We start from the raw sequence: 27,495 nt of genomic DNA on the forward strand, positions 1-27,495 counted from the left end.
CAAAGCAGTACTTTCAGGTGGTTGTGTCAGTGCTGCTGAGAATTCCAGAAAGGAACAGGATTAGTCCTGCAGCCAGGATTCATGGTTCAAAGGATGGCAGGTAGGCAGCAAAATGTGCTGATGGAACCCCCCCTCACATGGCCAGGGAGGGACACAGGCTGTACCTCAGCAGGCCTGTGATTCTGAACCTCATCCTAATTTGTATCTTCTGTGTCTTTTCAGGGTGTTGATGATGCCTTCTACACATTAGTTCGAGAAATCAGAAAACACAAAGAGAAGATGAGCAAAGATGGTAAAAAGAAGAAAAAGAAGACAAAGACAAAGTGTATAATTATGTAAATACAATTTATCCTTATTCTTAAGAAGTGCTGAAGTAATTTTGTACATTACACTAAATTATTAGCATTTGTTTTAGCATTACTTTACTTTCTGCTTCATGATCCTGTTAGCTTTACCTGAATGCTTGTTTTAAATGACAGTGGAAACTTCATTCCTCTTAAAGTGCCAGTATTCTTTGACTGTTGGTTCTTGAACTAGCAATTCCTGTGAAAAGAAAAAAAAAACAAACAAAAAAACAACAAAAACCCAAAACAAAAAAACACAAACCCACAAAAAACCTGAGAACTGTCTTAGGACTATTTGGTGCATGCACAGTTGCTAACTTCCTATTTTTCTTACTGATTGTGAACTTCTGTTTTGTGTACAAAGCAAACAAATGATGCTCTATACATTTTAACATCTCCTCTGAATTTTTGGATTTATAAATTTGGTTGGGAAAAAGGACTAGTTAGCAAAAGAAACTTTCATTTCAGCCTTTCCTTTATTTTAGATTGATTGCAATAGAGAGAGACCAGAAGCCTTTATAGTCTTCCTGTAGATTTTGCTTCTAGGCATCTAGTCTTGTAGCATTTCAGATCAACTTTAATGAATGTAAAGAGAAAACTTTCAAAAAAATTTCACTGCAATTTGTCACGGTCACTCCTTAAATACTCTATTTTTTCTATAAAAAATTAAAAAAAAAAAAAGAAAAAATCTAAAAATACAATGCACACCTGGCAATGGAAAAAGTAAAAGTTCTAATTAGGTTGATTTGCTATTGTTAATGCGTTGCTTTAAGAGCTTCACTGACTTTGTGTCTGAAGAGCAAGATGAAATCCCCCTGTGTCAAAGCTTTGAGTAGCTTTGTTCAGTAGGGTTAGGATTTTACCCTGGGTGTCCCTAGGAAATACTAGAATGCCTTAACAGAGAAGTTGATTTAAATTCTTCAGTTTATTCATACGTAGGCCCAGAATTTACATAAGAATTAAATCAAAATCAGTCTTAAATTACGTAGTGGAGTAAAACCATTCTTCCCCCCACCCCCCGCTAAGAGTGGCATTAAATGTTTCCAGATGCCCATTTTGTGCAAAATAGGGGAGAAATTCTAAATTCCAGCAACATCAGATGAGTGAATGAAAGAGTTGAATTTAGCTGCTTCATGCAAATAATTTGGAAATCCACTATGCCATGGAAATGGTGTGGAATTTGCACAATCTTGCATGGAACATGATTTCCAGAGTCAGTGTTGTTTGTGTGATATCTGTGAAGTACTGATTCAATGGTTGGTGAGTAGCATTCCAGTGTCTAGACTGTCATGAAGCTACGCCAAGAGTTTAATGTTGTCTTTCTTTGTGATTAAATTCTCTTGTGATTTTTGTTCTTCTCTCCCCCCACTTTTTTTTTTTCCTGATTGGAATTAATGTAGGATTTTTGCAGGAGCTTTTACTTTTTGGTACTCCAGTAGCCTAGTTATCCACTGAAGTACGAGCCAGTAGTTGCAGTATTTCCAGTTCTTGGTGTCTCCCTGTAAATGTAGAGTTGTTTCAGGAGAGCTATGGTTCCTGAAGGTGCACTTCTCCACAGGAGCTAACTCAGCTGCAGAGTGACACTGGAAGGTGTGACTCTGGTGTACCCAAAAAATAAAACACGAGATACTGAAGTAGAGTAGTTCAGGACACTGGAAAATTTGGAACAGGGAATAGCAGCATTGCCATAACCTAAGGTATTCAATGGAATTTTTACACATGTATATAAAAATTGGACTGTGTAACTTGGACCATTTCTGTGAAAAGTATTATTTTGCTTCTACAAAAAAATCAGAGTGACTGTTGTAGGTGGGGACCTGCAAAGCTGGCAGGGAACACAGTGTCTGAATTGCTCCATATTCTTTAATTCCATTGTGTCTGGGAGAAATCAGGCATTTTCTTGCCTGTGCCCCCTCTTCCCAGCCTTCACCAAAATCCAGACCCCTCCACTCTCTTGGGTTTCCTGCGGTCAGGATGACCCCAAGAGTCCTTTTTTCCCAGCCCGATGGTTGAAGGAGTCAGAATCCCTTGGCTCTGGTTTTCAAGGTTGTTGATTGTCTCTTATCTAAAACATGCTCTTTTTGACTCGCAGAGATCTGTTCAACAGGTCTGTCTGAGGCACCCTGCCCGCCCTTGTGCTGGTGTCAACATTTTATACTATGAACTACATGTACTTTATTTGCCGTTATTTTCCAATACCTGTCACCTGTGTTACACTGTCTACTTCTACTCTAAACCAATCCAAAAGTAGCATCACACAGAAGATGGAGGCTAGGAAGAAGGAAGGAGGACAGGACAATGCCCAAATCCCTCCCTCTTGCCTCCTAGACCCCTATAGTAAAATCCTCAAAATTCCGCTTTTCAGCCTGTGATAAATTCATTATCATTCTACTTAAACTTTGTGACTTGTAATTCGTCATACAAGGTTGGTAATTTGCTCCATGGGTTAAATCGAAATCCCAAGTCTTTTAGTCCTTTAGAAGGAAGTCTTTGGCTTCCTTCTAAAATTCCCCAGCCCCCTGCCAGGGGCTTGAGCCATCCCGGGCACCCAGAGGGATGTCCTGGGTTCCGACACCACTCCTCTCAGCTTCAGTGTGAAATCTAAGTTATGAAATATTCTGAAAAACAGGAACAGGAGAACTTAACTTTATATTGTAAGGACCAATAAGGAGTAAGAACAGATTCTTAACGTCACAAAATATTTCAGAGCTTGCAAGGTTAAAATGTGTTGGAGACAGTTACTTGCACATTTTATACACTCTTCATAATAGACGAAGAACATAGCAAAAGTGGGTTGTAAGCCTTGAGCAAATAGAAGTAATCTTAAGGTTATTTTAATTTTGGTAACTGAGTCACACTGCATGTCAAATTAGGGCTGGTCAAAAATTCTGATGTTAATTTAACTTAAAGCTGTTAGGAGACTTTATAGCTGAAATATCTTATTCATCAAAAGCGGGTTTCTATAGCTCTATTATAAAGCTATGTATGAACCAATGCTGGGGTTTTTCAGCAAAAGTGAGCTGTAGCTGCCAGTCTAATTAAATTAGTACAAAATCCATTTAAATTAGCCCTTATTTACTTGAAAAAAACCCAACCCCATCCTTGCCACTGTTGTGCAGTTTTGTCTTCCTGCTTGTTGAGATTTGGTGAAGCACTTTGGATTGCAGCTTGCACAAGTTGCTCCATCATCACTGCAGTGTCCTGCCCTGTTTGAGATGCTTCCACAGAACATCCCTGGGTGCTGTGTTCTGAGAGCAGCTCCTGAGCAAGCCTAGGAGTCACTGCCCATGTCACCACATCAAACTGCCTTGTGTCAGGGAGTAATACCTTCTTACAGTAGCTATATGTAACTTTGCTAAATACCTGGATCCTTGGTTTGCTCCAAAAGGAATTATTCTGACCAGTTTCAGTGCCCTGAAATTTTTTTGCTACTCTTCTGCTGAGTGGGCTTTGTTGCAGTAACAGGATAATTGGTAAATACTGACACACGCAATCTTCTGCTCTTGTCTAGACTATGAAGCAATACAATTATTACCTTCAAAGACCATCAAACTGTAAAACAAATCATTGTGTCTCAAGTTTACATAAAGCTACATAGATGGTAAATCTTTCCTAACATTTCTTTATTCCACTGTCTTGTGTTTTCATGTTGAAAATACTTCTGCTTTTTCCTCTTGAGTGCCAACTTCTTACTAGAATGACTTCTTAATGTAATATGTTTACCTGGAATGTATTTTAACTATTTTTGTATAGTGTAAACTGAAACATGCACATTTTGTACATTGTGCTTTATTGGATGTGGAACATATGCAGTGTGATCCAGTTTTTCCATAATTTGGTTGTGTGACCTAGGAATGTTGGTCATGCCAGACATTAAGTTAAAAAAAGGAAAAAAAAAAAAGACCACTGTTTGTTTTAAAATTTTTAATGTTTTTAGGAGTATGTGCTGTGAGGTGATCTGGAATTTGTCATTTTTTTGTCAAACTGTACTGCTCCTATTTATTGTAATGTAATAAAAAAATAGTTATTGTGTCTGTCCCAGTTTCCTTTTCCTCTGCAAGAATTTCAGGTAACAGAGCATCCCACAAGTTCCATGGCAGTTGTCCCCTAGTCTTTCTTGCACTTCTGCTGGTGCTGCCTGTCCCAGAGCTGCTGTCCTTGCCCCCCTTGGTGTCCCTGTCTTTGAGAGGGGTGGCTGCTCAGAGCAGGTGGAAGTGCAGAGGAGCTCAGCTGATGTGGAAGGAGTTTTTCACGTCAGAGTGGTGGCAGAAACTGGAGCATGTGCATTTCATTACAAGGTACTGTACTCTGCCATCACTTTTTAAATTTTGTGAGGATGGTGCTGAATCCCCCACCCCCCTCCTCCTTAGGCCAGCTGTAATGTCAGAAATGCTCATTCAGCACCTGGGCTGAGCTCCTCTCGAGTTCTTCAGAAACAGCTCCCAGGAATTTATACTGTCTGAAGAGCTCCTGCTTTGTAACCAATAGCCCTAGAAGCTTATTTTGCCTGCCTGAAGAATACCCCCAATGGAACAGCATTTTTGCTTTTCAAATTTCAAAGGAAGTTACCAACCTGGACTGTATTCAGGATGGAAAATTGCTGTGACTAAACCCACCTCACTTGTGACCCTATAAAGAGTAGCCTCCTGAGTGAGGCCCTTGGAGCTCTCCTGGACTGCAGTGGGCAGTGACCAGAAGTCTCCCTCTGTGTGCAGCCCCTCAGAGCCAGTGAACTCCTGTTTGCTATTTGGAGAGCCAGCAGTGACAACAGAGCGTGGAATGATGCCCCCCTTCCTTGAGGCTCAACCCTTCAGCCACTGACAAGATGCAAAGGTATCCAAGGTAAGTGCTTCAGTGAATTCCAGGGAAATTTTATACCTCATACATACTCCTTCAGGACTGTTTGTGAGTGTGGATATGCTACAGAAAATCTACTATGGATAGTGTTCTCAGAGATTCTAAGTACTGTAGATTGGCAAGTAACTCAGGCCTATGAGTTGCTGTTGAACTTATAGGAAATTCTGTATGAATCTTTAGTTAAATTGTTTTAAATTAAACTGGACTAAGTACTGTTAAGTTTAAGTGCTGTTAAACCTTCAGGTATAAATCACTGGTCAGATCTGGGGCTCAGTTCAGCAGCAGGGGATCCAGTCTGAACTTAGGAGATGCTCCCAGTGAGTCACTTACTCATTTTATCCTTAGCCTTTTACATTCTTAACCTTTTTGTATCCCCAGTATCCTCAGAGATAAGTTTTGGTTGATTTTGGTTTTGATTGATATTAGTTTGTGTTTTCTCTGTGTGCTTTAACCAGCTAGTAAATAGTGCAGTGAACCTTGTTGAATGGACTCGGTCACACTTTTATGTTTTTACCAGTTTTTACCAGTTTTGCTGATGCCTTTGCTGGCAATTTTTTGACCTTAAAACACTCTTTAGCGCCAGTATGAAGACTTGCTACTGCCAACAGCTCTACTGCAGTGATTCCTTACTTGTATTTCAAAGATTATTTTTCTCTCTAGTCTCATTTAGTTGGTGGAAACACCAACCAACCCAAGAGAGTATCAGCTCTGACACAAGTGTGAGTTGAGCCAAGGCCTACAGAGACAGCCTGGAGCAAACAGCCACAGCCAAACTTCTCTTCCAGGGGCAAAGGCCAAGTTTTCTATTCCTGCTGCAGCAGTTACACACCAGCAGAAATCAGCAGTAGCAGGAGTTGTCTTCAGGGCCCAAGTGCTTAAAGCACTGTTGTTCAAACTCACCCCTTTCCTGACCCCACAGCTGTCTCCCTGATGTAGCAAGGTGGCGCTTCTGCAAGTTGAGCAGATGAGGTTAAAAACTAAGAATTTGCTTTCACAGAATCACAGAATAGTCTGGGTTAGAAGGAACCTCTGCAGACCATTTAATCCAACTCCCCTGCCCAGGCAGGGTCACCTGGAGCAGGTGACAGAGGAACAAGTCCAGGTGACTTTGGGATGTCCACAGAGAAGAAGACTCCACACCCTCCCTGGGCAACTGTTCAGGGCTCTGCCACCCTCTGTACAGAAATTCTTCCTCATGAGGTGGAACTTCTTGCTTTACATTTATGGCCATTGCTCCTTGTCCTGTTGCTGGGCACCACTGAAAAGAGCCTGGCACTGTCCTCTTGGCACCCACCCTTGAGATATTTATATGCATTGATGAGATCCTCTCTCAGTCTTCTCTGGGCTAAGCAGGCCCAGCTCCTGCATTCCCTCCTCATAAGAGATGATCCAGACCCCTCATGTTTATGGCCTCTGCTTGATCCTCTCCAGTAGCTCCTTGTCTTTCCTGCACTGTGGAGACCAGAACTGACCACTCCCTCTCCAGGGCTGCGAACCTCACTTCTGAGAGGGTGCTCATTTCCAGCAGAAACAGATTGTTCAACGTGGAGGATTTTAAATCAGGTTCATCTTTCGGGTTACAAGCACAGCACCTTGAACTGACACCCAAACACACAGCTATGGCGTAAGAGTTTCTGTTCAACACATACATTGAAGTGAAACAAAACAGTGCTGTGCAACCACTCCTTCCTGCAAAATCCTTTCATACCTGAAGTTTTAGTTTGGGGAGGTCAAAAGCAGCACAGGAAAACCTATTACCTATAACCTACACACCCAAACCCTTCAAGTGACCTCTGGTGGGAAAGCAGCTCCTTCATTTGTGCTGTAGAGGGGTTGGAAGGATTTACATGTCACTTCTTTGCAGTTAGAGCTCTTTTATTGTTACCTTTCCTGGGTGTGTGTGGTTACAGGCACAGTCAGGGCTTGTCATCGCTGTAGTAGCGCTGCTTCATGGCTCGGTATTTCCTCAGAAAGTACAAAGCCTCCAGCTCCTTTATAACAAATTCTCCCCGGGCAATCAGCTGCTTAATTTTTTCAGGATCTGTCTCATCTTTGTTTTTTAGAAAAGCTGCTTTCAAACGGCTTCTGAAGTAGTCTGCTCCTTTGGGATACTCCCTTCCAAGGTACAGCAGCTTGGAGAGAAAAGAATAATGTGTTTTTAATTAACTGAGTGCACAGTGAAAGGGGATTTATTTTCTGGTTAAGGAAAGTGCTGGTGGCATTTAAGACACTTACATTTTTGTACAGTTTTATCACTTCACCTCTTAAAGAATTGGCCATTCTCACATTTCAGTGAACTCTGTCCTTTTGTGATTTTTTTGGTTTGTTTGTGTTTTGTTACCTGAAGGATAATCAATTTGAAATTAGCCTTCTCTGGGAGTCAGTAAACCGCCTCAGCCTTCCTAAAACTTCCATATCCTACCAAGCCCCATTTGCTCTGCTTATACTGTCTCTTCTTTCTTTTTGTTTCCTACTTTTTATTCTATTTAGTTTCTCATTGTCTTCTCCCCTCCCCCCCTCAAACAGAAAATAAACTTCTAATAACTTTCAACAACTGGGACACTTAGTGCTGTTCATTGGTTGCTTTCTCATACCCTTACAATTCTGCACCTGCTGGCCTGGCTGCTTCTATGGTGTGCTAAAAAACTGTATCTACATATATATACACATATAAAGTGGTAAAGATATCTAAATAGAATACATATTTATGTATTTTATATATTCATATAGCAGTGTTTATAACAACATATTTTGATGTGTTTATTTTTATCTCCATATGTATTTAGGTATTACATATTCCTATATTGTATATATAGGTATATGCATTTTATACATATACATTTATATTCCTGCAACTGTCACATTCATCAATTTTCCTTTTTTAAGGACTCTTCAAGTGCATTACAAATTGAGTCCAGTGTGCCCCGGCAAAATATAAGGATAAGTGACAAAGTAACTGACTTTTATTTCTGTAAACACAAAATCACAGAATAGCCTAAGTTGGAAAGGACTTTAAAGATCATCTCGTCCCAACCCCTGGCCGTGGGCAGGGACACCTTTCACTATCCCAGCTTGCTCTGAGCCCCGTCCAGCCTGGCCTTGGAAGGTGCCAGGACGGGGCAACCAAAACCAAATCACAAGCGACTGGAATCCAATCCAGCTCCCGCTACGGGGCCTCCCCGGGCCGCCACCTCCTCCTGGCTCTGCCTGCCGCCCTGCTACCCCCGGAGCCGTGTCCGGTTCCCCGCGGCCCCCGGCGAGGCCGGACCAGGATCTCACCCGCTCCTCCCGGAACCGCCGCGGTGCCGCTTTACGGCAACGCCGGGAGCGCCCGGCCCGAGCTGCGCCTGCGCGGCCGCCGGGGCTGCGGGCGGGGCCTGGGGGGAGCCGCGGGAGCCTGAGGGAGGCGGGCCCCGCCGCAGCACCGGCATCCTGAGGGACGCGGGCCCCGCCGCAGCACCGGCATCCTGAGGGACGCGGGCACCGCCACAGCACCGGCATCCTGAGGGACGCGGGCACCGCCACAGCACCGGCATCCTGAGGGACGCGGGCACCGCCACCCGCGGCGGGACATGGTGGGGCGGGGAAGGGGCCTGGGACACGGCTTACGTGGTGGGATGGGGAAGGATGAGGTGGTGGAGTAAAGCGGGGTGTTCCTTGTTAGCTACCCAAGTCCCAGGAGGTGGGAAAAAGGCTTTGAGGCTGAAAGAAGCACCTGAAGGACGAGTTATCTTTTGTGAGAGCCCCGATGTGAGTCCTTGTGCCGTGGTTTGCTGCTGTGGTTGCTCCGTGTGGAACCAGCCGGGAGGTGGCTCACACTTCGTTGCCAGAATGGCTCCGTGGTAGAAACTAAATTCCAAGAATAATGTGTTAGGCTAATTTTTTGCCACGTTGAAATTCTTGTCATTATCGTTTTTCAATAGATGATCACATCCAATTGTAGCGGAATAATAGTATTTTTGTAATTATTCCTTGCTACCTGATACATTGTTTTCTGATGTTCTCTTTCCTTTTTCTTCCCCTTCTAATCTTTTAGGGTCCAAAAGCAAAAAAAAAGGTAGGTAGGCAGAAACTCGCTGTAGTTCACTGTTGTGTTTATTTTTTTTAATCTGATTTTTTGGTTTTTTCCCTGAGACAGGTGGCCAGGGTTAATGAATCTGAAGGAGGGAGAGGTGTTTCCAGGACACCAAGCTTCTGGGCCTTTAGCAGGCAAGCCAAGTGTTCCTGCAGCGCTGCTGGAGGGAGCATGGCCAGTGCAGCCAGTGCTTGTTTGGCTTGGCAACGGGTGTCCAGGCAGAGAGGCAGTGTCCTGGCTCTGTCCCAGCCATGAGGTGGCAGCCGGACCAGGACAGTGACTGTCCCCTGTGCTGGGCACTGGTGGGGCCACACTTCGAGTCCTGTGTCCAGTTCTGGGCCCCTCATTGCGAGATGGACATTGAGGGGCTGGAGCGTGTCTAGGGAAGGGAAGGGAGCTGGGCAAGGGGCTGGAGCACCAGGTACAGCTGGGGTGGGGGGTTGAGCCTGGAGAAAAGGAGGCTCAGGAGGGATCTTCTGGCTCTGCACAACTCCCTGACAGGAGGGGGCAGCCGGGGGAAATCAGGCTCTGCTCCCAGGGAACAAGGGACAGGATGCAAGGAACAGCCTCAAGCTATGCCAGGGGAGGGTCAGGTTGGACATCAGCAGGAATTTCATCACGGAAAGGTTTGTCAAGCATTGGAAGGGGCTGCCCAGGGAAGTTTGGAGTTGCTATCCCTGCAGGTGTCCAAGGAAGGCCTGGACATGGCACTCAGTGCTCTGGGCTGGGGGACAAGGTGGGGATTGGGCACAGCTTGGACTTGATGATCTTGGATGTCTTTTCCAACCTGAATGCTTCTGGGATTCTGTTATTTGGGTGATAGGCTAGACACAGAATAAGGGGGGTGAAGGGACAACAGGCAGAAGTCCATAGGAAACTGAGTTGCATAAATTGGTCCTGTGAGTTATTCTTAATTCAGTGATAATGAATTTATCTACCCCTCCCTAGCTGTGCATCTTACTCTTCTCAGTGCTCTGTTAAGTCATAGGAATGTGAAAAGAAGTTGACTAAAACATGATTTCAAGTAATTGAAACAAGCAGGTTTTCCATTTTCAGTTCATTTAAGTGAAAAGAACAAATTCTTCCCTGAAATCCTAATGGGTAGAAGTGTGAGTTTTACTGACTCTATTTTGGGATAATTTTGCAAATGAATGCTTTGATACCAAATGCAATAAGATGCACACAGACTCTGGTAACACTTAATTGTCACCATTGTATTTGTCCCAGCTTCATGACAATCTCTGTACTCAATGTTGCACTTATGTATATATTTATGCCAATATATTTATTGCCATGCCAAGTAGTGTGGACTGAACAAGTAGTTATTTATATCTGAATGTGTGATAGTCAAAATCAAAGTGTGAAATAAGTGTGTATGAAGAAGGAACAGTAGTCAGATAATTTCTGAAAACCTCAAATTTAAAATATAGTTACTCTAGGATTATGCTGGAGGTGAACAGTGAACTGTCTGGAGTGAGATTTTACAATAGAAAAGAGAACTCTTTGCTATTTTGTCTTGTGAATTAGATGCTTCTAAATGCCAGGCTTGTCCCACAATACATTTTCCAGTATTTTCTAAAATATTTGAAGTTGTAGCATCTACTTTCTTAGCAGATCTGCCTGCTATTCAATTTCTACATTAAACCAAAATATTTTAATATTCTCATGTTGTCTCTGTGTTTGGGAATGTCTAGCATAGAAAAATACATTAATTTTAAGACCTTATAATAAAAAAGAGAAGAAAAAAATTTAGTCCAGAGTATGCATTACTATTTTGGGGCCTTCATTGCCTGTCTAGGGAGTCTAAATTTTTAATTGAGGGATCACATTGGAAGGGAAAAGTTATAGAGTTATAGAACTGCCAAACAGTATTAAAATAATACTGATATTTGTTTTCCTCTCCCTTACTGCAAATGTGAAATCCAATGGCAAAAAGGGAAAATCTAAGAAAGAAAAGGAAGCAAAGCTGAAAGGTACTGTGCACTTCATTTAGAGGGAATGTGATAGACAAAATCATTCATTTTAAATAAATGGGCAGAAGGTAACACCCTGAACTAGATATGAATTGCTATCTCTGTTTCCCAAATGGAAATGTTCTTCCCTCTTTCCTGGTGTGGGCCAAACTCCCTGTTCCTTGATGCTGCATCTCACTTCTACATCAGAGCAATACTCTTCTCTAGTTACTCCTACTGCATTTAGGAAGTTGGGAAGAATTAACTTGCCATTAATCCTGGTGGGGGCTTGGGCATGCTGGTGACTGCTAATCACTGGTAAGCTTTTGTGATGGGAGTGGAAGCTTAGGTGGCCACAGGCAGATTTGGGAGCTGCTGCTGCTCTTGCCTCAGTGCAGCACACAGTTGACATGATTTACTTGGAGGTGATGACATCAAGTGACTGGGAACATCTGGGTTGAGGCACAGGCTATGCAATCTTAGGCTGAAGGCTTAGTGATTGAATGAGTTTTAGTTTTCACATCCTCTCTAATTTTCTAGTCCCTATAGCAGCAAAGAGAAGCCAGATCTGTGGAGTAGCAGATCCTGAAGTGGATTTCAACGAAAAAACAGCTGTAAAATTGAAATTGTAGGAAACCAATGGTTGTAGGAAAGAAGAAGAGGAATTTGGGGTTAAAGCACTGAGTTTCACTCAAGATTTTGGATTGAGAATCTGTGTCCTTGAAGCTGTAGATGGAGAGAGCACTCCTGCTGCTGCACTTACTGGTTCTTGATTCCAGTTTTATCCTCACAGCCTGATAGGGGCAGTGCCAGAGACTGTGTGTTTTAGTAGTACTCAAATTAATTTGGATCAATCTTCATATGGGAGATTTCTGTGCAGTGAAAGATAAACATTTATGTTGCTCATTTTATAGTGGTTTTATCATTATAGCTGGTAACCAAATAATATCTTAGATTTTATTTAGGAAAGCATGGTTATTCCCCTGATCTCTTTCCCAATCCTCAGCTGAAGCCCTATTACGAGCTCAACAAGAAGAAGAAGAGAGACTTGAAAGGGAGAGACTGTATCGAGAGCACTTGGAAAAGCTTGAGGCAAAGGTTAGTTTTTTACTCAATGAAAAAATCAAATCCTATTTCTAAACTAGAGACAAGGCCTGTAAAAGTCCAGTAATTTATAGGGATTGATTTTCTTATGCACTTATTGTTGGGAACAATATTGAGGAAATGTTCCAGTTTTGATAAATTTAAATACATTACCTTTTGTCATATGTGTTTCTTTGGTTAAATGCCTTTTTTTTTTTCCATTTCCACTGTACTTTCAATTGAATGTATTTTTCGTATTCCCTGTGAGGATGTTTGGTACAAATTCCTTAATTAGTTCCTTGTTGGAACAGATACAGTGATTTGTATTTGTACATATATGTGTGTGTATTAGACTACGTATATTTATTTTTCTGAACAGTCTGGCATTCAGAACAAAAACTGATTGATGATAGATAACTATTTTTGTGTTTAAAAAGAAAAAAAAGAGATTTACAACAAGCTAATTTTTTTAAGAGTCACTCTTGTCTACTCCTCTTGTACTTCACAGAATATATTTTTTCCTCCTAGGGAGAAGATGACCTTAAAATTATAGAAACTAAAAGGGAAAAAATAAAATTATCTTGCATGTTTTTTCCAAGTTATGCTTACATTTTTTAGCAGCTCCCATTACAGCTGTCTCCAGGATGCTGATACGGAAACTGAAGTGAGAGTTTGCAATCATATGTCACATTATGTCTATCATATGGCTCAGCAGCTACTGTGATGACAATAACATATTACAAACTACTGCAGTCTTCTCAATTGGATGTTTCATTAAAGAAGCAAGTTTTCAGTGTTTGGATTTATTTATTATTTAAATAATTACTCATTTAAATGTCCCCATTTTGTTTCTTCTGTGTAAAATAATTGTAAGAAATAAGCCAAATATTTAACTGCTGTTTAATATATGTATTTTTTTAACAGTATCAAGGAGAGAGGGAGTCTGAACTAGCAGAACTTAATTCACTGGAACTGAAGTTTCTTTCTGCACAGCAGTGGAAAATGGATTACAGAGAACAAGCCAAGGTAATATTTTTTGCCAAAATCTGCCCAGAGGTTTGGCAAGGAAGAGACTTCAGGAGCTTCCAGTTCTTGAATGTAGGTGTGTGCTATGACTACATTTTGAATTCCATCTCAAAGCAATGACAGGCCATGCTTACTCTCTTATCTTCTTTACTTTGGAGTACACAGAAAAGAAATGTGGGCAAAGAGGAGCCTGTTTGGTGATCAAAGTATGAATGCCCCACACCTCATCCCAGCAGTCACGAGGAATTGTAATTTCAGATGTTCTGGTACCTGTTCTTCCTCTTTTATTTCTTTAATTCATTCTGCTTTTAAGCATTTCACCAAAAAAGTTCTGCCAGGGCTTAAAAAGAAATTCTGTAGAACATTTGTTCAGTGGCTTCTAGATATGAAAGGTCATGATTCATAGAGAGAGGTTTGCTAGATTTTCGAAGGATGTGGCACAAACCCAGGTCAGGGCTGGAAACGTCTGAAAATGCAGCTAAATTTGATGTCTGCAGTTTAGGTGACGTCCATGGTGGTTGTATCATCACCCAATGGCATTATGTACCTGTCAAGTTCAATTTGAGGTGGTAAGGTGTGGAAATAAGTAGATTTAACTCTTGAGAATCTTACAGACACATCACTCAGTAACAATCTGATAATGACATTTGGTGAGGTAAGGAACCGAAGGTTTAATGTCCTACAGGCTTGTGGACACAAGGATTTTGTCTTTGTCTTGTGTTATTGCTTAATCCTGTTAAAGTCTCTGTAGAACAACTCCACAATCATGGATAGCCCATGTTAGAGAGGACTTCTGAAATTCTGGCCATTCAGCCTCCTGCACCAAGCAGGGCAAAGTCTGAAGTTAAATCAAGATGCCCAGTTGGGTTTTGAAATATTTAAAAGTTGGAGGTACCCCAGCATCTTTGACAGCTTTACCACTCTCACTATAACCGTTTTTCTCTGAATGTAATTGGCATGTTACAGCTTGTGATCATTGCCAGCTGTTGTTCGTGGATGTTTTTGACAAACTAGAACTATTGATTTTAAAGTAAGTCTGATAAAACACTGATAGATTATGGAAATACCAGAGTTTCTTTTATTCTTTTATTTATTCTGTTGTTAAGATTATTTAGGATAAAATAAATATATAATACCAAACACTGAATTTTCACATATATTTCTGAACAATTTCAGTTTAGATGAAGACATGCATTTGCACCTTACCATGAAATCTATCCCTTTTCTCAAAAAAAAAGGAGTGCTGTTAGTGCTGTTAGTTCTAAGAATGTGATGATAAAAGTGAAGCTCTCTTTTAAGTGTGAAGATGTAAAAAAAAAAAGAAATCAGATGTCTTACTCCTGAAAATTGATCAGTCTTCTATACAGCAATTTCTAGTATACTCAGCACTCCTCTGTTGTTGCTTTGTTTGAAGTCAGTGGGAATGCTGGTGGAAGTGGTTAGGAATGCAATCCTATAGGTGCTTTTGCTTTAAAAGATACATTTTCCTTTGCAATGCTGTTTTCAGTAACATGGGGTTATTAATCTTCAGCAAACAGGGGGGCAGTGTATTCTTAATATCCTATTCTATGGATCAAAAAAATTCCATTATGGGTGATAAATTGATCCCATGAGCCAATGTTCGGCTTATGTTTGGCATTAAGTGGGTTTAGTCTGCCACTGTTTTTTTCTTTCCACCTCTTATAGGAATGACCAAGAATTGATTTGAAAATAAAATTATTTTTAAAAAACCCTAATCTAGGATTTCACATTTCTACCAGAGGTTTTTGCAACAGAAGAATTGATGCTAGTAAGGAAGAGGAAATCTCCTTCAGAGGCAGAGAAAGGAGGAATAAACGTTGCAGTAGAGGCTCTTAATCAATTTTATTGCCAGTGTAGAAATTTTCAGTTTCCTTGGCAGAATCTGATCTGAGACCCACTTGCCTCTTCCACCTGCACCTTCCTTGTTTCTGTTGTCAGTCATTTTATTCTTCCAGTCCCTCCCTTGTGGCAGGTACTGAATTCATTGCTTTTGTGGAACAGAGCAGAACCCACTGATAAATAGGTATAAACACCAAGTGTGAGTTGGGCAGAAGCATCTTAACACATTAATGTCAAAGTAAACCTTTTTTTCCTGGCACAGGGATAGTAAACCAGGTCGTGTTAGAATCCTGTTTAGATGCAGGTGTGAATTTGTCACTATAATATAGTTGTCTTTCAGAATCCTCCTTTTTCTTGTAATAGCAGTGTGCAGCACACTTGTATCCACTTTTCTCTGAACTCTTCTGCAGTGGGAGCACTACCTCAGCTGTGATGGGACTCCTGACCCCACTGTACCTCAGGAAATCAACACTTTCATGAGCTTGTGGCGTGATGACCAAGATGAGGACATTCAGCTTGTGATGAAGAAGGAGGAAGTAGTGTTAAATGTAATGTTAAAATGGTGTATTTCAGTTTAAGCTTAACATATCCTTAACAGCCTCCCTCTAACTCTATTTTTCCCTTTTTTGTGGCCAAATAACTGAAAGACCTTCAACACCTAGAAGTTTTTCTTCAATTTTTCTATTTTTCTTAAATTACAGATCTGTTGTCAATCCTGAAGAAGTTGTGTATTGACTTTCAATACGCATTTAAGGGATTTGTGTGCTGTGTGTCTACACTGAGGTCTAGCATTCCAACGTCCATATTCCCTTCCATTTTAAACCAGAGCATATAAGCTCATGTCAGATGTAAATGCTTTGGTGGACAACAGCCTCATTTTGTAACACTTGAACCAGTAAAAATGTCATGTAAGAGCAAAAGTTCCCAGAACTGATTTTTACCAACAGAAGTCATGAGCCATTGATAGCTTGTGAAGCAATTTTAAGCAATCTATGCCTGCTCTGTAAATTTAGGATTTTATTTTCATTTATGCTGACTTTATGGTGTTTTTCAGAAAGTTAAATGGGGTCTTCTGGAAACTGGGGGGAAAGTTGCATGTATAATGCAGGTTTCATTGGGTTGGTTTGATTCTGAGTTAGATTTCTTACCTGTCTATTAAAAAAAAAGGTTATTTTTGTGACCAAAATTTGTTTAGGTGCAAATGAAGTAGGTTTGCCTCATTTTTTATGACAGAACACACAATATTTTAAGGATGGGGTCAAAACAGATACTTTTCCCATGTAAATGTTTTCTAGTTGATTGAGAAGTTGGAGTTTCTTCTGTTGGAGGCATCACCAGAAGAGGTCACAGACAAACAAAGAGACCAGTACCAGGAAGTTATTCTGCAGTTGCAGGATCTGCTTCATCAGAAGTACAATGATGCTACCCAGAACCTGCTCAAAGTGAGATGTACTGCTTCAAAGACGTGATATGTGCACATAAGTTAGCCCCAAGTGTCCTTTAATGATGGTTGGTTCTGTTTGGTCCTAAACTGTCACAGAGATGAGTCTGTGAGTTTCCAAACCATGTTTATAGCACTCACCAGACTTTGTAATTATTCAAAACTCCTGAAAATGTGAACTTTACAGTGGAAAATCTCATCATTAAGTCAGACAAGAATAAACTACTGGGAAATTTTGTGAGACTTGGGGATGGTGAAACCAAGAGGTACTGTATGAAATTTGTTGACTGTACCAGAAAATGTAGATGTGAAAAGCAACTCATAAGGTTGCCTTGTACACATTTTTTTAGTACAAGTTCATGCAATTAAAATATTTTCGAAACTAAGATCTTGGGAAAGGTGAAGAGTACTCAAACAAGAACATGAAATTGTGCTGGAGAGTCAGTTTTCTGAACTGCATGTGTAGGTAGTGACCCTGCTAATCATTAATTCATTAATTAATTTCATTAATTAAGAATATTAATCATATATATAAAGTATGTTTAGCAAGGGAATATTAGTGAAATAGTGAACCAGTTGTATGTGCACGGTCAAAACCCCCTGAAATTAAGAAATGTTGAATTCTTGTTCACTGAATTTAGGATTAAGCTCCCAATAGAATTAATATTTTACAAGTTTGGTGCTGCCTAAATGATAAAATAATCTGTACAGTGTATCTGGAGAAGGAGTCCATTATTGCTCAGTAAATCCTTTTTTTGTTTGTTTTTTTTATAATTTAGCCTGAGAATTAGGGAAATAATGGAAGAACCCATATTTGGCAGTACTTCACTCACAGAATTTATGAAGTTAGAGAAAAAAAAGCAATGTAGTTCAAACTTTAAGCAACAGATTTGAGTTTATTGCTGTTGTGCTCTAATATATAAATACAACACAGCTGACATGGTCTGGTGTCTTTTCATTTTTACATATATTTCTTTCTTTATTTATTCGAGTAAACATAGATAAATCAAAGTGAAATAAATAACATATTATTTAATTGGCTTTTTTCTTTGTAGATAGCTAGTATGTATGAAGATTCTGAAACTGGGAATATGCACACAGTCCTAAAGGATAAAAACATTACTTTCTGTATTTGGGTCAATCTGAAGAAGAAAGAAAGGTACAGCACACTGAAATTATTGATTTGAAATGAGGCCTGGCTTTGTTGAGTAAACACGAAGAATCAGTTTCTCATAATTTTTTGTTGTTGTTGTTGTTGAATAGCATCCATTCTGCAGACTCTCAGTGCTGGCTGCTGGTAGAGATATATAAATTTCTTTATTAAAATGCAGCAGCAGAACCCTGTCACTGCCAGAACAAATTTGGAAGAAAAACAATAAAGCTCATGCAGAGAATTGAAATTCCTCTGGAAGCAGTGTTTCTTGCTGATGCATTTAATATTTTCTAAGTTGTTTCAGTTTCTTGCAAAGCAGTGAATGATGCTTTGTGCTCAGTTAGAGAAAATACTTTAAAGCCTGGGATGCACTATCATTTCTGAATCTAAGTTTTGTGTTTTTATTGGATTACCATATAGATGGTACGTTTTCAAAATGAGATTTTTGAGCAGACTTCCTACTCCCACTCCATAAATGTAAGGAATAATTTATTAAAAGGACTTTAGCTTGACTAAGGACCTGTTGCTGTGAGTTTTGTTAAGATAAATAGAAGGGTGGATGCTGAGCAGTGTCAGACTGACCTGCAGGAAGAACACATATGGATTAAGTTTTAAGCAGAGAGATTAACTTAAAAATATTCAACCAACAATTAAAAGCTAAGTGTTGCTTTACTGGAAGATTTTTAGAACTTGTGACTAGCTTATCTTATTCAAAAGCAAGTATTATTTGAGTTATTTTGAAAGGTGCTGAGAGTGATCTAACATAGATACCTGTGCAGGGATTTTCCCAATAAATTAGTTTTACCAGGAATGTAGTTTCTAGAAGAACTGCCATCTGATCCTGCCTCATTGTCATCCTGTCAAGACTTATTTTTGAAACTTCTGATCCCCTTGATGCAGTTGTGGCTTTGCTGGAGGGTCTAACAGACAGCTGCCAGCACAAGCACTGTGACACCCCAGACACTGCAACAAATCCTGGAAGAGATTTGACCATTTGTGAGGAAACACCAAATGAAGTGCTGCCAATCTTACCAGGCCCTGTTGCTGTTGTCACTGCCCTTGCCAGGTTCAAGGACCATGTGTTCCAGGAGGCAGGGCATGGCTTTGAGCTGCCCAAATCCCTGGCTCTGAGCAGCGTGGCCATTCGTGTGCTGCACACCCACTACGACCACTTGTCTCCCCTGTGGGTGCAGTGCCAAGGGCTGCCAAGACAGGAGGCCTCAGACAGCATGGAGTTAGCTGAGCATCCAGAAGACACTGGGCAAGGACCAGGAGAAGAGGAGGAGAAAGGCAGGGAGGAACCCAGCGTGCCTGCTGCAGAAGAAACGGGTTCTAAGGGGAGAAAGGTAGGTAAAAACCTGCTCAAAAGATACTCTACACTGCTCCTGTAAACTTCAAGTTTAGTCACACTCTCCTGTGCAGGACAGTGAGATCCTTAGATGTTTCATAGGAAAAGGAAGTTTGTGTCAACAGTGTCATAGTTCTTCTCAAGGGACTGGAAAGATGGAAAGTAGAAAGGGAAGTTTGGACAGAGTGTGCAGTTGGCTTTTGGTGGTTTAAGAGTAGGATCAAGCATGAAGTGCCATTGCAAGATATTTCTGTAAATCTCTGGCATATATAGATTAATGAATTCTGCAAAACTGACAGCCCCACAAAATCCCTGCAGGAATCCCTTTTTAGGGAAATTTGCAGCATGCAGGCTAAGATTCAGAGCTCAGCAGGTGTTGGCTGTGCAGGTGTCTGGCTGTTCCATGGCTGTGTGCTGACCCTTTGCTGTTAGAGCCTTTTCAAATATGATCTCTGGCTGCCTGTCCTCTTCCTCAGTTATCTTCCATGGAATATGTTTGCTTTAGGTGTGATGGAGATTGCTTGGTTTTGTGTTGTCCATACTGCATTTGGAGTTTTCACCCTGTGTATCACCTGTGACTTGCAGATAAATGCCCTGTGTTCTCTAGCTAAAATTATGCAGAAATAACTGACAAAACATCAAGTTTTAGGCCTTCTTACTATGTTTGGAGCAATTTCATGGGATAATATGAGTGGAAAGGGACCCACAAGGATCCTTGAGTCCAACTCTTAAATGAACAAATTCTGAGATCCATACAGAGATCAAATGGAGATCGAACCTCTGTTCACGATCATGGCTTTTCTCCTTTTCAGTCCCTAACACCTTTGTCATGAATCAGTGCTTGAAATCCTGCTTCTTTTGGTTCCTTTTTTCTTTTTTAATATAATCTTATATTTTGGCACTTTTCATCTACATTTCTCAGACTTTCTCTAAGCTGCTCCATTTTATTCCCTTTCTTTTTCTTTCCCAGGTCTTGACACTCTTTCTCTCAGTCCATTTTGTGAATTTTCCTCTTCCTTCTGAAGGCTTCACTTCTCTCAGCTTCTGTCCTCTCACGTCCTGTCCTGTTTGAGGAGATGCGTGTTCTTCCCACATGCTGGCAGGTACAGCCAGGGCACAGAAGGTGCTGTGCCTCCAGAGGAGTCTGCTGTGGCAAGGATGAATCCCTGTCTGCGTTGGATATTTGTCTGGAAATCTAGGGGAATGTTTCTCAGCATCCCCCTGTCTGGCTGTAGCTTGAGCTCCCCACATTCCTGTGTGTAAATACAGTGAAATAGAGTGTGAAAGGGAATAGATACCATTGGCCAGGCACAGGCCAAAGCTGCAGATGGGGTTCTGGCACAGTTTCAGCGTTGGTTTGGATTATGCCTTGACTTACATTTTACTTTGTGCCACTGTGCTGGCTGTAAAATCAGCAAAAACCACAAGTTTTGAGTGCATACTCTGCTGAAGAAGTGTTGGGTGCTTGTTTGGTGCTCAGGGAGCTCAAGATGGAATTTGCTGTGGAAATGAAGTAATTACTTTGTGGTTATCTCTAAATCCAGTTCCAAATCAGAAAGTACCTTTACTCAAAATATTTTTGATAGCTAGGTAGAAATTATTTCTCTTAAAACCTTGACCCTGTAGCAAGATTGGTACAAATGTTTCTGTATCCCTTCTCCTTGGGCCTCCTTGTTTGTCTCTGACTAATGGAAAAATGTCTCTTGCTTTTTGTCTAGGAGAGTTCCACCTCACTGAAAGAGACAAGCAATAACACAGATGATATAAAAGAGACAGAGGAGGAAACTGGGAAGAATTCAGATATTTTGGATGTGCCATTGCAAGGTATTTGGTTATTTTTTAAGTGCAGCACTACAAAAGTACTTAGGTTAAGTATTTTATGTGTTAAAAATTGTTCCCTGTGAGTGTGGGGAGGCCCTGGCAGAGGTTGCCCAGAGAAGCTGTGGCTGCCCCATCCCTGGAAGTGTCCAAGGCCAGGATGGATGGGGCTTGGAGCAACCTGGGATAGTGGAAGGTGCCAAGGGGGCTGGAACTGGACTTAAAGGTCCTTTCCAACCCAGGCCATCCCATGATCTATGGAAACACTGCAATATCTGCATGTGAATGGAGCAAAGTTTATAAATATAGGGATGCTTTGATAACATTTGGGTTTTGTTGACATTTCTATTAATGATTGCTAAATCATATGGAGAGATAACAGGACAGATAGGAAAATGGAGTTTGTCCCCACGCTTCTTTTTATTTATTTATTTTTTATGCTTAAACATGTTTATCATGTTTATATAGATATGTATATTATTATACATATGTTTATGGGTGAGACATACAGTCTTTATGAATCTGCCAGGCTCTGGAGAGATTTACTTCCTCAGAAAATGATGATTCAAATGCATAATCATGGTAGGCATTGGTGTACTGTGGGGTGTTGCTGAGTATTACCTGAATGGGTGCTTGAAGTGAGAGGGCCTAATTCTAGGAAATAAAACTGTTTGTCTGTCCCGCATAATTTACAAATTTCTCCAGTATTGTGGTGTTGTCCTTTGGTTTAATAAGGGTGAGTTTTCTTGTGGTACTGGCTTAAATAAAACAACTACAAACAACTATTAGCATAGTTTAGTTCCACTTTACAGCCTTTTTATTCTGGTAAAAAAACAAACCCCACCCCACAACACTTTGGACTGAGCACAATCCAGAGAACCAGTTGTCAGACTAGACCCTAAAAGCAAGGTTTTCAAAAGAATATAAAGGACTTGAGGACTTGGGCCTCATGTGGAGGAATTTGTATTTTATTTCTCTCAGGCTTTGAAAACCCTTACCACAGTATTAGGTGCAGTGGATGTGCACAGATGTGCACAATTATACCTGAGTGTTTTCCAGTTTGTTCATCTGTTTTAGGAAAGAAGGGAAAAACTGCTTTTTCTGGCATGCTCATGGTTTGCAAACTCTTTCAATCACTTTTGAGAATAGCAGTGAAAGGATGCTTAGTTACCTTAAGTTCAAAACAAGGAGCCAGGTAAATGAGGGTTAAAAACCAGAAATGCAACAATAGAGAACAGTGACAGTTTCTCTGGATTTACCCTTATTGTGCCATTGTTAAGGAGATAAATTACCTTGGGACAATAAATAGTTTCTTTAGAAGACACTTATATATTTTTGTATTATTATTCAAAAAAAAACAAGTTAAAGTGTAAGCTACCACTGTAAAATGCACTAAAATGTTTTTTGCTACTTGGTAAGTTTGTTGTTCAGAATAACTGTAAAAGGACATTATGGTGGTGTGTGATACAGTAGAGTAAAACCTCTACAGAATGTAACTAAATCTGACATTAACACCATTTTCACTTTTATTTTTTTTAAAGCTTGAGGACAATTTATAGAGAGCGTTCTCCTTTTTTGATACGGTCTTATTCTCTCAGAGCAAATTTCATAACAATTACAGTAGCTGTTTTTACAGTATTGAACACTTTTTTCTTGATTCCTGTCAACAATAACTCCTCTCCTCCTGTACCATCCCATGTGATGTTTTATGTGGTCTGGTTTGGCTTTTTTAAAGAAAATATTTATGGGCATATTTTCCACAGTGTTTCTGCCTTTTACTAACATTTTCTAACTAATTAAGCCATAAGTTCATACATTGGTGATATATACGTAATTATGCATAGGAAAAAAAAGGAATTATCTTTGTTATCTGAAAATTGTGTTTCATGTTAAATCCTCTTGCTCTTCCTAATTACCATGTCTTTCACCTTCAGCACATGACTTCTTAGTGCCTTATTTTTATATATCTCTTTATTTGCTTAATTTCTTTGCATATCAATACAATCTTACTAAACCTGTCCAGAATCTACTGTATTATTGCGCTTGTGAAATTCTTCTGTGGGCTCATTTTGTCAGTAAAACCTTATTCCCATAGAAAGCATTTGGAACTGGCTACAAATCCAAAAGCTCAGCCCCAGTCCAGAAGTGCTTTTCATTGCCCGGCTCTCTGCCTGTCCTCACGTTTCAGTGAGTGTTGAGGAGCACCAGCAGATGGGGCTGAAATGCTGCAGAGTGAAGCACTTCCAGCACAGAGCAAATATCAGGAGATGGGGAATATCGGTGAGTTTGAGCACCCGGTTAACTCCTGCTGTCTGCTGAACTTTCCAGAAGAGGATGCCCTGCTGCAGGAGGAGCCAGGAGGCAGAGAAGAGGCACCACAAGTTGTGGATTTGGAGCAGCTGGTGCCCGTGGGGGGTGTGTACCACATCTCTGCCCTGCAGCTGCCACCCCAGGCCCAGGACGTTGGGGACTGGACCATGGTGGAGGTGAGGGAGGACAGGGATCAGCCCCTGGTGCCCCTGAAGAGCTGCTCCTGAGGTTTGTCACTGCTGTCACATGCACTGCACATGAGTTCCTGAGCAGCAAACTAACCAGGCAAGGTTTGCAAATCATCAGTTTTTCTTTCATATGTGAAAGGTGGAAGCACAGTGGTACCAAAAATCACTGCTGATTCAGCTCCAGGCTCTTCAGGCTGGTTGAGGACTGTGGTCACTGGGTTCTGGTTTCCTCTAGCACTGACCTAGCCCACAGATGGCACTGTGGAAACCTCTAATAAGCAAAATTCCCAAAAAGCCAGACTCAGGGGGCAGGACTGTGGCAGGGGAAGAGGCCCAGGATGTTCATTCCCAGCCCCTGTGACCTCTCCTTCCCTCTAACACTCTGGGGACAGAGTGGAATTACACCTGCTTTTGCTTCCCCTGCTCCTGGTGTCTGAGGCAGGGATCTGTGAGAAATGGCTGTGCCCACGCTGTGGCACTGCCTTGAGGGTGCCTTCAGCAGCACAGGAAGGAGTCCAAGGCCTCGTGGTAGCTGCTCTTCTACTGCCTTTGAAGCTGTACTTAGAAATGTGCAGTATAAGCAAACCATTTTAAATGGTGTGTTAAAAGGCTTTGCAGTGGTTAGATGAACTCAAAGAAAAAACACCTGCCTTTTCTGATAAACCCCTTATCTGTCCTTTTCCTCTCTTGCCAAAGCTGCTGGATGGTGGATTGGAGGTGTATCCATATTCCCCAGGAGAGGCTGAAGATGGCACACAGGAAGCAGTACAGATAACCCTGAGGCTCCCTGATAATGTGATTTATTTTAAAGTGCCTGTATTAGCCCGATGGGATCCTGCAGGTATGAACTTAAGACACAAATTTATTTTAAATTTGAATAGTGGAATTTATATCTGAGTTGGACTGTTGTTACAATCCAGCTGTAAAGATAAGGGTCAGTTTGGAGCCCAGAAATAGTTTGGGGACTTGAATGTTAATTGGTTTGGGGATTTTACTTTTTTTTTTTATTACTACTTGTTTGTTTGTTTTACTTCAGCATTACTGCCAGAAGCCTTCCATATACACCTTTCCATCCTCTTTGTCCAGGCCAGCAGTGGAGAACTGATGGCATCAGCAAGATAACCTATGAAGCAGAAGAAAAGATCATCACCTTTAGTATGGGTGCCTTTTATACAGTAGCCCTTCTCCAGGATGCTCACCTGAATCTGCCCTATCAGGCCTGGGAATTGCATCCTACTGGTGTGGATGAAGGACTCTTCACAGTTACTGCAGTCTTTGCAACCATTCAGATACAAATTAAGGTACTGTCAATTATTTTTTAATCAAACATTTGCAGATAAAAAACCCCATAATTATTGCCCTGATTAAGAATTTGGGATGCTTCCACAAGAGCAATTTGAATTTCTTCCTTTCCAAGCACTGCACTAGTTATTTAATTTCAGTTATTTACTATGAGACAGCATCTGTGCATTTGCTCTGGAAAGTTTCAGTCAGTGTTTAGCTGCTGGTTTTGCCTTGCTGCATTCAAGCCTATTCCCCCTGTTAGAGAGCTCAAAAGTGTTCCTCTTTCCTCCCAGCTCTACCAAGAGAAATAGAGGGAGTTCTAGCAGCCTACTACTAATGCTTCTTGTTCTCAAAGTTCAAGCTACTCATGATTATCCATCTGTTCATTGGTGAATAAATCAGTACACGAGTGTCATTTCTGAATTCCTACACAAAGCTGGCTTTCTTCAGGATCTGTAAATGAAAGGTCACAGCCCAGAGTAACAGATTACATGGGCAATACCCAGCATAGCAAAAATACCAATATTTGAAGCCCAAACGAGAAAGGAGCTTCCATGACCAGTAAGTTGCTTTCACTGATTTGTACAACAGGATAATCAGTGGATGTTGTCTTCAGTAGTGGTGGAGGAGGAGGAGGTGCTTTCCCACATAACAGGAAAATGGATGAGTCCTTTTGCCCTCAGAGCAGCTTTGAAAAGAGCTGGAGTGAACATTTTCCCAGCAGAGTACTCTCCCAAGTATGTCCCTGTGCCCAGGAAGGTGAGTGCCAGAGAGGTTCCTGGTGGTTTTTCCCCGTTTTTCACTCAGGTCACCCTTTCCTGCACTGGGAGCTGCTGTGCTGCCAGCTGAGCCAGGGACTGAGTAAAGCAGGCTCTGGCACTGCTGTAACACAGGGAAATAGAGAGAGATCTGTTTGTTTGATTTGTACTTGTACTGCAGGCTGCCCTGGCAGAAGTGAAGGCCTATGAACAGATGGCTCTGCTTGCAGCTGCTTTTGCTTTTGCTCACAGCAAGTGGAATAGAGAAGCAGGGCCAGAGCAAGTCATGTTCAAGGTTTGTGGAGTCCAACAAAACTTCCAGGGTAGACCATCATTGACCCCTTCCCCAGTGAGAAACAATTAACTCACCTGTGGTGGCTTCAGCCCCAGCCTCAGTTCAGTGTCACAGACCGCACGTGAGAGCTCTCAGGGGACACAAGTCTCATCAACAAAGACATTTGCTAAGGAAAATGGAACTGGTAAGTCACCAAGGGAGGCTTTAGCCAGAGCTGGGGTGACAGAGCTTCATGCTCTTCAGAGGCCCCTTGAAAATCAGCTATCTGCTCTGCCAGCTTTTTAATGAACAGCTTCTTCCTGCCTGTAGGGTTTCTTTTGCTCCCTACTGCAAAGGAGGGAACGAGCAACCTCTCTGTTGGTTTGTCTCCACCTGTGAACTAAAACACATGGTTAAAACCTCCCAGCCAGACAAACACTCCCATGTGTGGCTGGAGAAAGGTAGCACACCCCACTGCTGAAAGCTGCAGTGGCTTTCTCACAGGTTAAATGCATGTGACACACAAATATTACAGTTTGTACTCTGACAATGGCACAGGCTTCACCTCAATAGTGCATTTCTTCTTGCAATAGGTGAGCGAATATCTCACAGCAGGTTCTGCCAAAGACGACGACTGGGCTCTTTTTATGTTCAGTGGTGAGAAAGTACAAAACCTCAAGCTCACTGAAACCAGTGAAGCTTTTTCAGAAGAGCTGAAAGAAGAGTCTGAATTTCACTCCACACTCTACCATATGCTCAAGGATTCTGCCAGCAATGAAGCCATGGATAAAGTGGAAAGAGCTGGCTTCCTGTTTATTGATTCTGTGTATCAGCTGCTTCTTGCTACCCGAGTCTTAGCATACTCTTAGATACTGCATGCTTTCCTTCAAAATTTTATTATCAAAAGCTTTCAATAAAGTTACATTTCAAGTCTTAAATCCTTTTCTATTAAAATCATTGAAACAGGTTCTAAAATGCAAACATTTGTTCAAGCAAAATAAATTCTTTATGCACTTGTGGCTAGATCACTTAGACATGTTTTGTAGAACAAAATTGCTGTTCTTCTGTAGACCTCAGTAGAACGAAGATCCTTTTAGCTACTTTTAAAGATGACTTTTGGCAGAATGGGAAAATGATTTTTTTCATTTCAAGACATGCTTTAAAGAAAAAAAACTTCATTTCCCCCCAAAAATACCCACAACCCAACAAAACAAATCCAGACATGTAACCATAAATAATGTCAGCTTCAGCTCCTGTCCTGCAGAGCGTGGCAGCGCAGCCCTGGCAGCAGAGCCGGGGTTATACTGGGGGAGGGCCGTGGTGGTGCAGTCCTGTGTAGGGCCACAGCAGCTGCTGCAGTGACCTCCTGGAGTCCCCAGTGCCCACAGGGGCTGCATCTGCTGGCCTCTGCAGGGACAGCCCCGTCAGGAAGCTTGTGAGAGCAGCCAGCAAGACCAGGATGGACACGGACACCCAGAAGGTTTTGTTGGCATTGCAAAACAAAGCCTTGAAATGGGATGTCCATGCTGGCATCAAATTGTACTTGGGCAGGGCAGGAAAGCACAGAGCCCTTTAGTGTTTCCCCAAAACATGCAACTTTTCCCACCCCACCCCAAAAAATCTTGGAGCAAACTAGATCCCGCAAACTTCAACAGTGACAGGTTGTTACTGTTTTGGGAGCTGTGCAGGGAGAGCTTCTGTTCTGAGTTTAAAATACAGTCAAG

General features: G+C 41.4%; 3 protein-coding genes across 13 annotated transcripts in view; 2 read left to right on the forward strand and 1 right to left on the reverse strand.

The window, feature by feature from the left end:
- Positions 1-4,374, forward strand: part of KRAS (KRAS proto-oncogene, GTPase) — a 25,190-nt gene extending 20,816 nt beyond the window's left edge. For all 4 annotated transcript variants that reach the window (XM_064420789.1, XM_064420787.1, XM_064420788.1 and 1 more), the window contains one exon: positions 223-4,374. In XM_064420789.1, coding sequence (XP_064276859.1) covers positions 223-339 — 117 coding nt within the window. In that variant the 3' untranslated portion in view covers positions 340-4,374. The remainder of the gene's footprint in view (positions 1-222) is intronic.
- On the reverse strand, positions 1,760-8,984 carry ETFRF1 (electron transfer flavoprotein regulatory factor 1). Of its 4 annotated transcripts, none has more exons than XM_064420793.1 (3): positions 8,917-8,984; positions 7,437-7,542; positions 1,760-7,333 (listed from the first exon to the last, which is right to left on the reverse strand). In XM_064420793.1, the coding sequence occupies exons 2-3, from the start codon at positions 7,479-7,481 to the stop codon at positions 7,118-7,120; spliced, it is 261 nt and encodes an 86-aa protein (XP_064276863.1). In that variant the 5' UTR covers positions 7,482-7,542; positions 8,917-8,984; the 3' UTR covers positions 1,760-7,117. The 4 variants fall into 4 exon arrangements, with proteins under 4 accessions (XP_064276863.1, XP_064276862.1, XP_064276864.1 ...); XM_064420792.1 differs by lacking the exon at positions 8,917-8,984 and adding an exon at positions 8,481-8,545; XM_064420794.1 differs by lacking the exon at positions 8,917-8,984 and adding an exon at positions 8,393-8,456.
- Positions 8,637-26,796, forward strand: LOC135300841 (dynein axonemal intermediate chain 7-like). 5 transcript variants are annotated; one of them, XR_010362611.1, is made up of 16 exons: positions 8,637-8,776; positions 9,238-9,258; positions 11,213-11,249; positions 12,235-12,326; positions 13,236-13,337; positions 15,608-15,745; positions 16,493-16,639; positions 17,694-17,797; positions 18,858-19,137; positions 20,858-20,963; positions 23,286-23,443; positions 24,152-24,296; positions 24,542-24,756; positions 25,331-25,498; positions 25,679-25,976; positions 26,365-26,502. XR_010362611.1 is itself a non-coding variant. In XM_064420782.1 (16 exons), exons 1-16 carry the CDS (start codon positions 8,774-8,776, stop codon positions 26,638-26,640), a joined length of 2,106 nt encoding a protein of 701 aa, XP_064276852.1. In that variant the 5' UTR covers positions 8,637-8,773; the 3' UTR covers positions 26,641-26,796. The 5 variants fall into 5 exon arrangements, 4 of the variants coding, with proteins under 4 accessions (XP_064276852.1, XP_064276856.1, XP_064276853.1 ...); XM_064420782.1 differs by having other exon boundaries at positions 25,679-25,792; positions 26,365-26,796; XM_064420783.1 differs by lacking the exon at positions 11,213-11,249 and having other exon boundaries at positions 8,658-8,776; positions 25,679-25,792; positions 26,365-26,796.
- Positions 26,797-27,495: the final 699 nt, after the last annotated feature.

The sequence above is a fragment of the Passer domesticus genome, chromosome 5 (assembly GCF_036417665.1).
Source record: "Passer domesticus isolate bPasDom1 chromosome 5, bPasDom1.hap1, whole genome shotgun sequence".
Lineage (NCBI taxonomy): Eukaryota > Metazoa > Chordata > Aves > Passeriformes > Passeridae > Passer > Passer domesticus.

Excerpts from the sequence above, each read along its gene's own strand:
- ETFRF1 (XM_064420791.1), bottom strand. The coding sequence starts at position 8,702 with ATGCCGGTGCTGTGGCGGTGCCCGCGTCCCTCAGGATGCCGGTGCTGC. Across the intron at positions 7,334-8,480 it reads GGCGGTTCCGGGAGGAGCGG|CTGCTGTACCTTGGAAGGGA; the intron begins GTGAGATCCTGG and ends TTTCTCTCCAAG.
- LOC135300841 (XM_064420782.1), top strand. Across the intron at positions 15,746-16,492 it reads AGGAGGAAGTAGTGTTAAAT|TTGATTGAGAAGTTGGAGTT; the intron begins GTAATGTTAAAA and ends AATGTTTTCTAG. Across the intron at positions 19,138-20,857 it reads CGGGTTCTAAGGGGAGAAAG|GAGAGTTCCACCTCACTGAA; the intron begins GTAGGTAAAAAC and ends CTTTTTGTCTAG.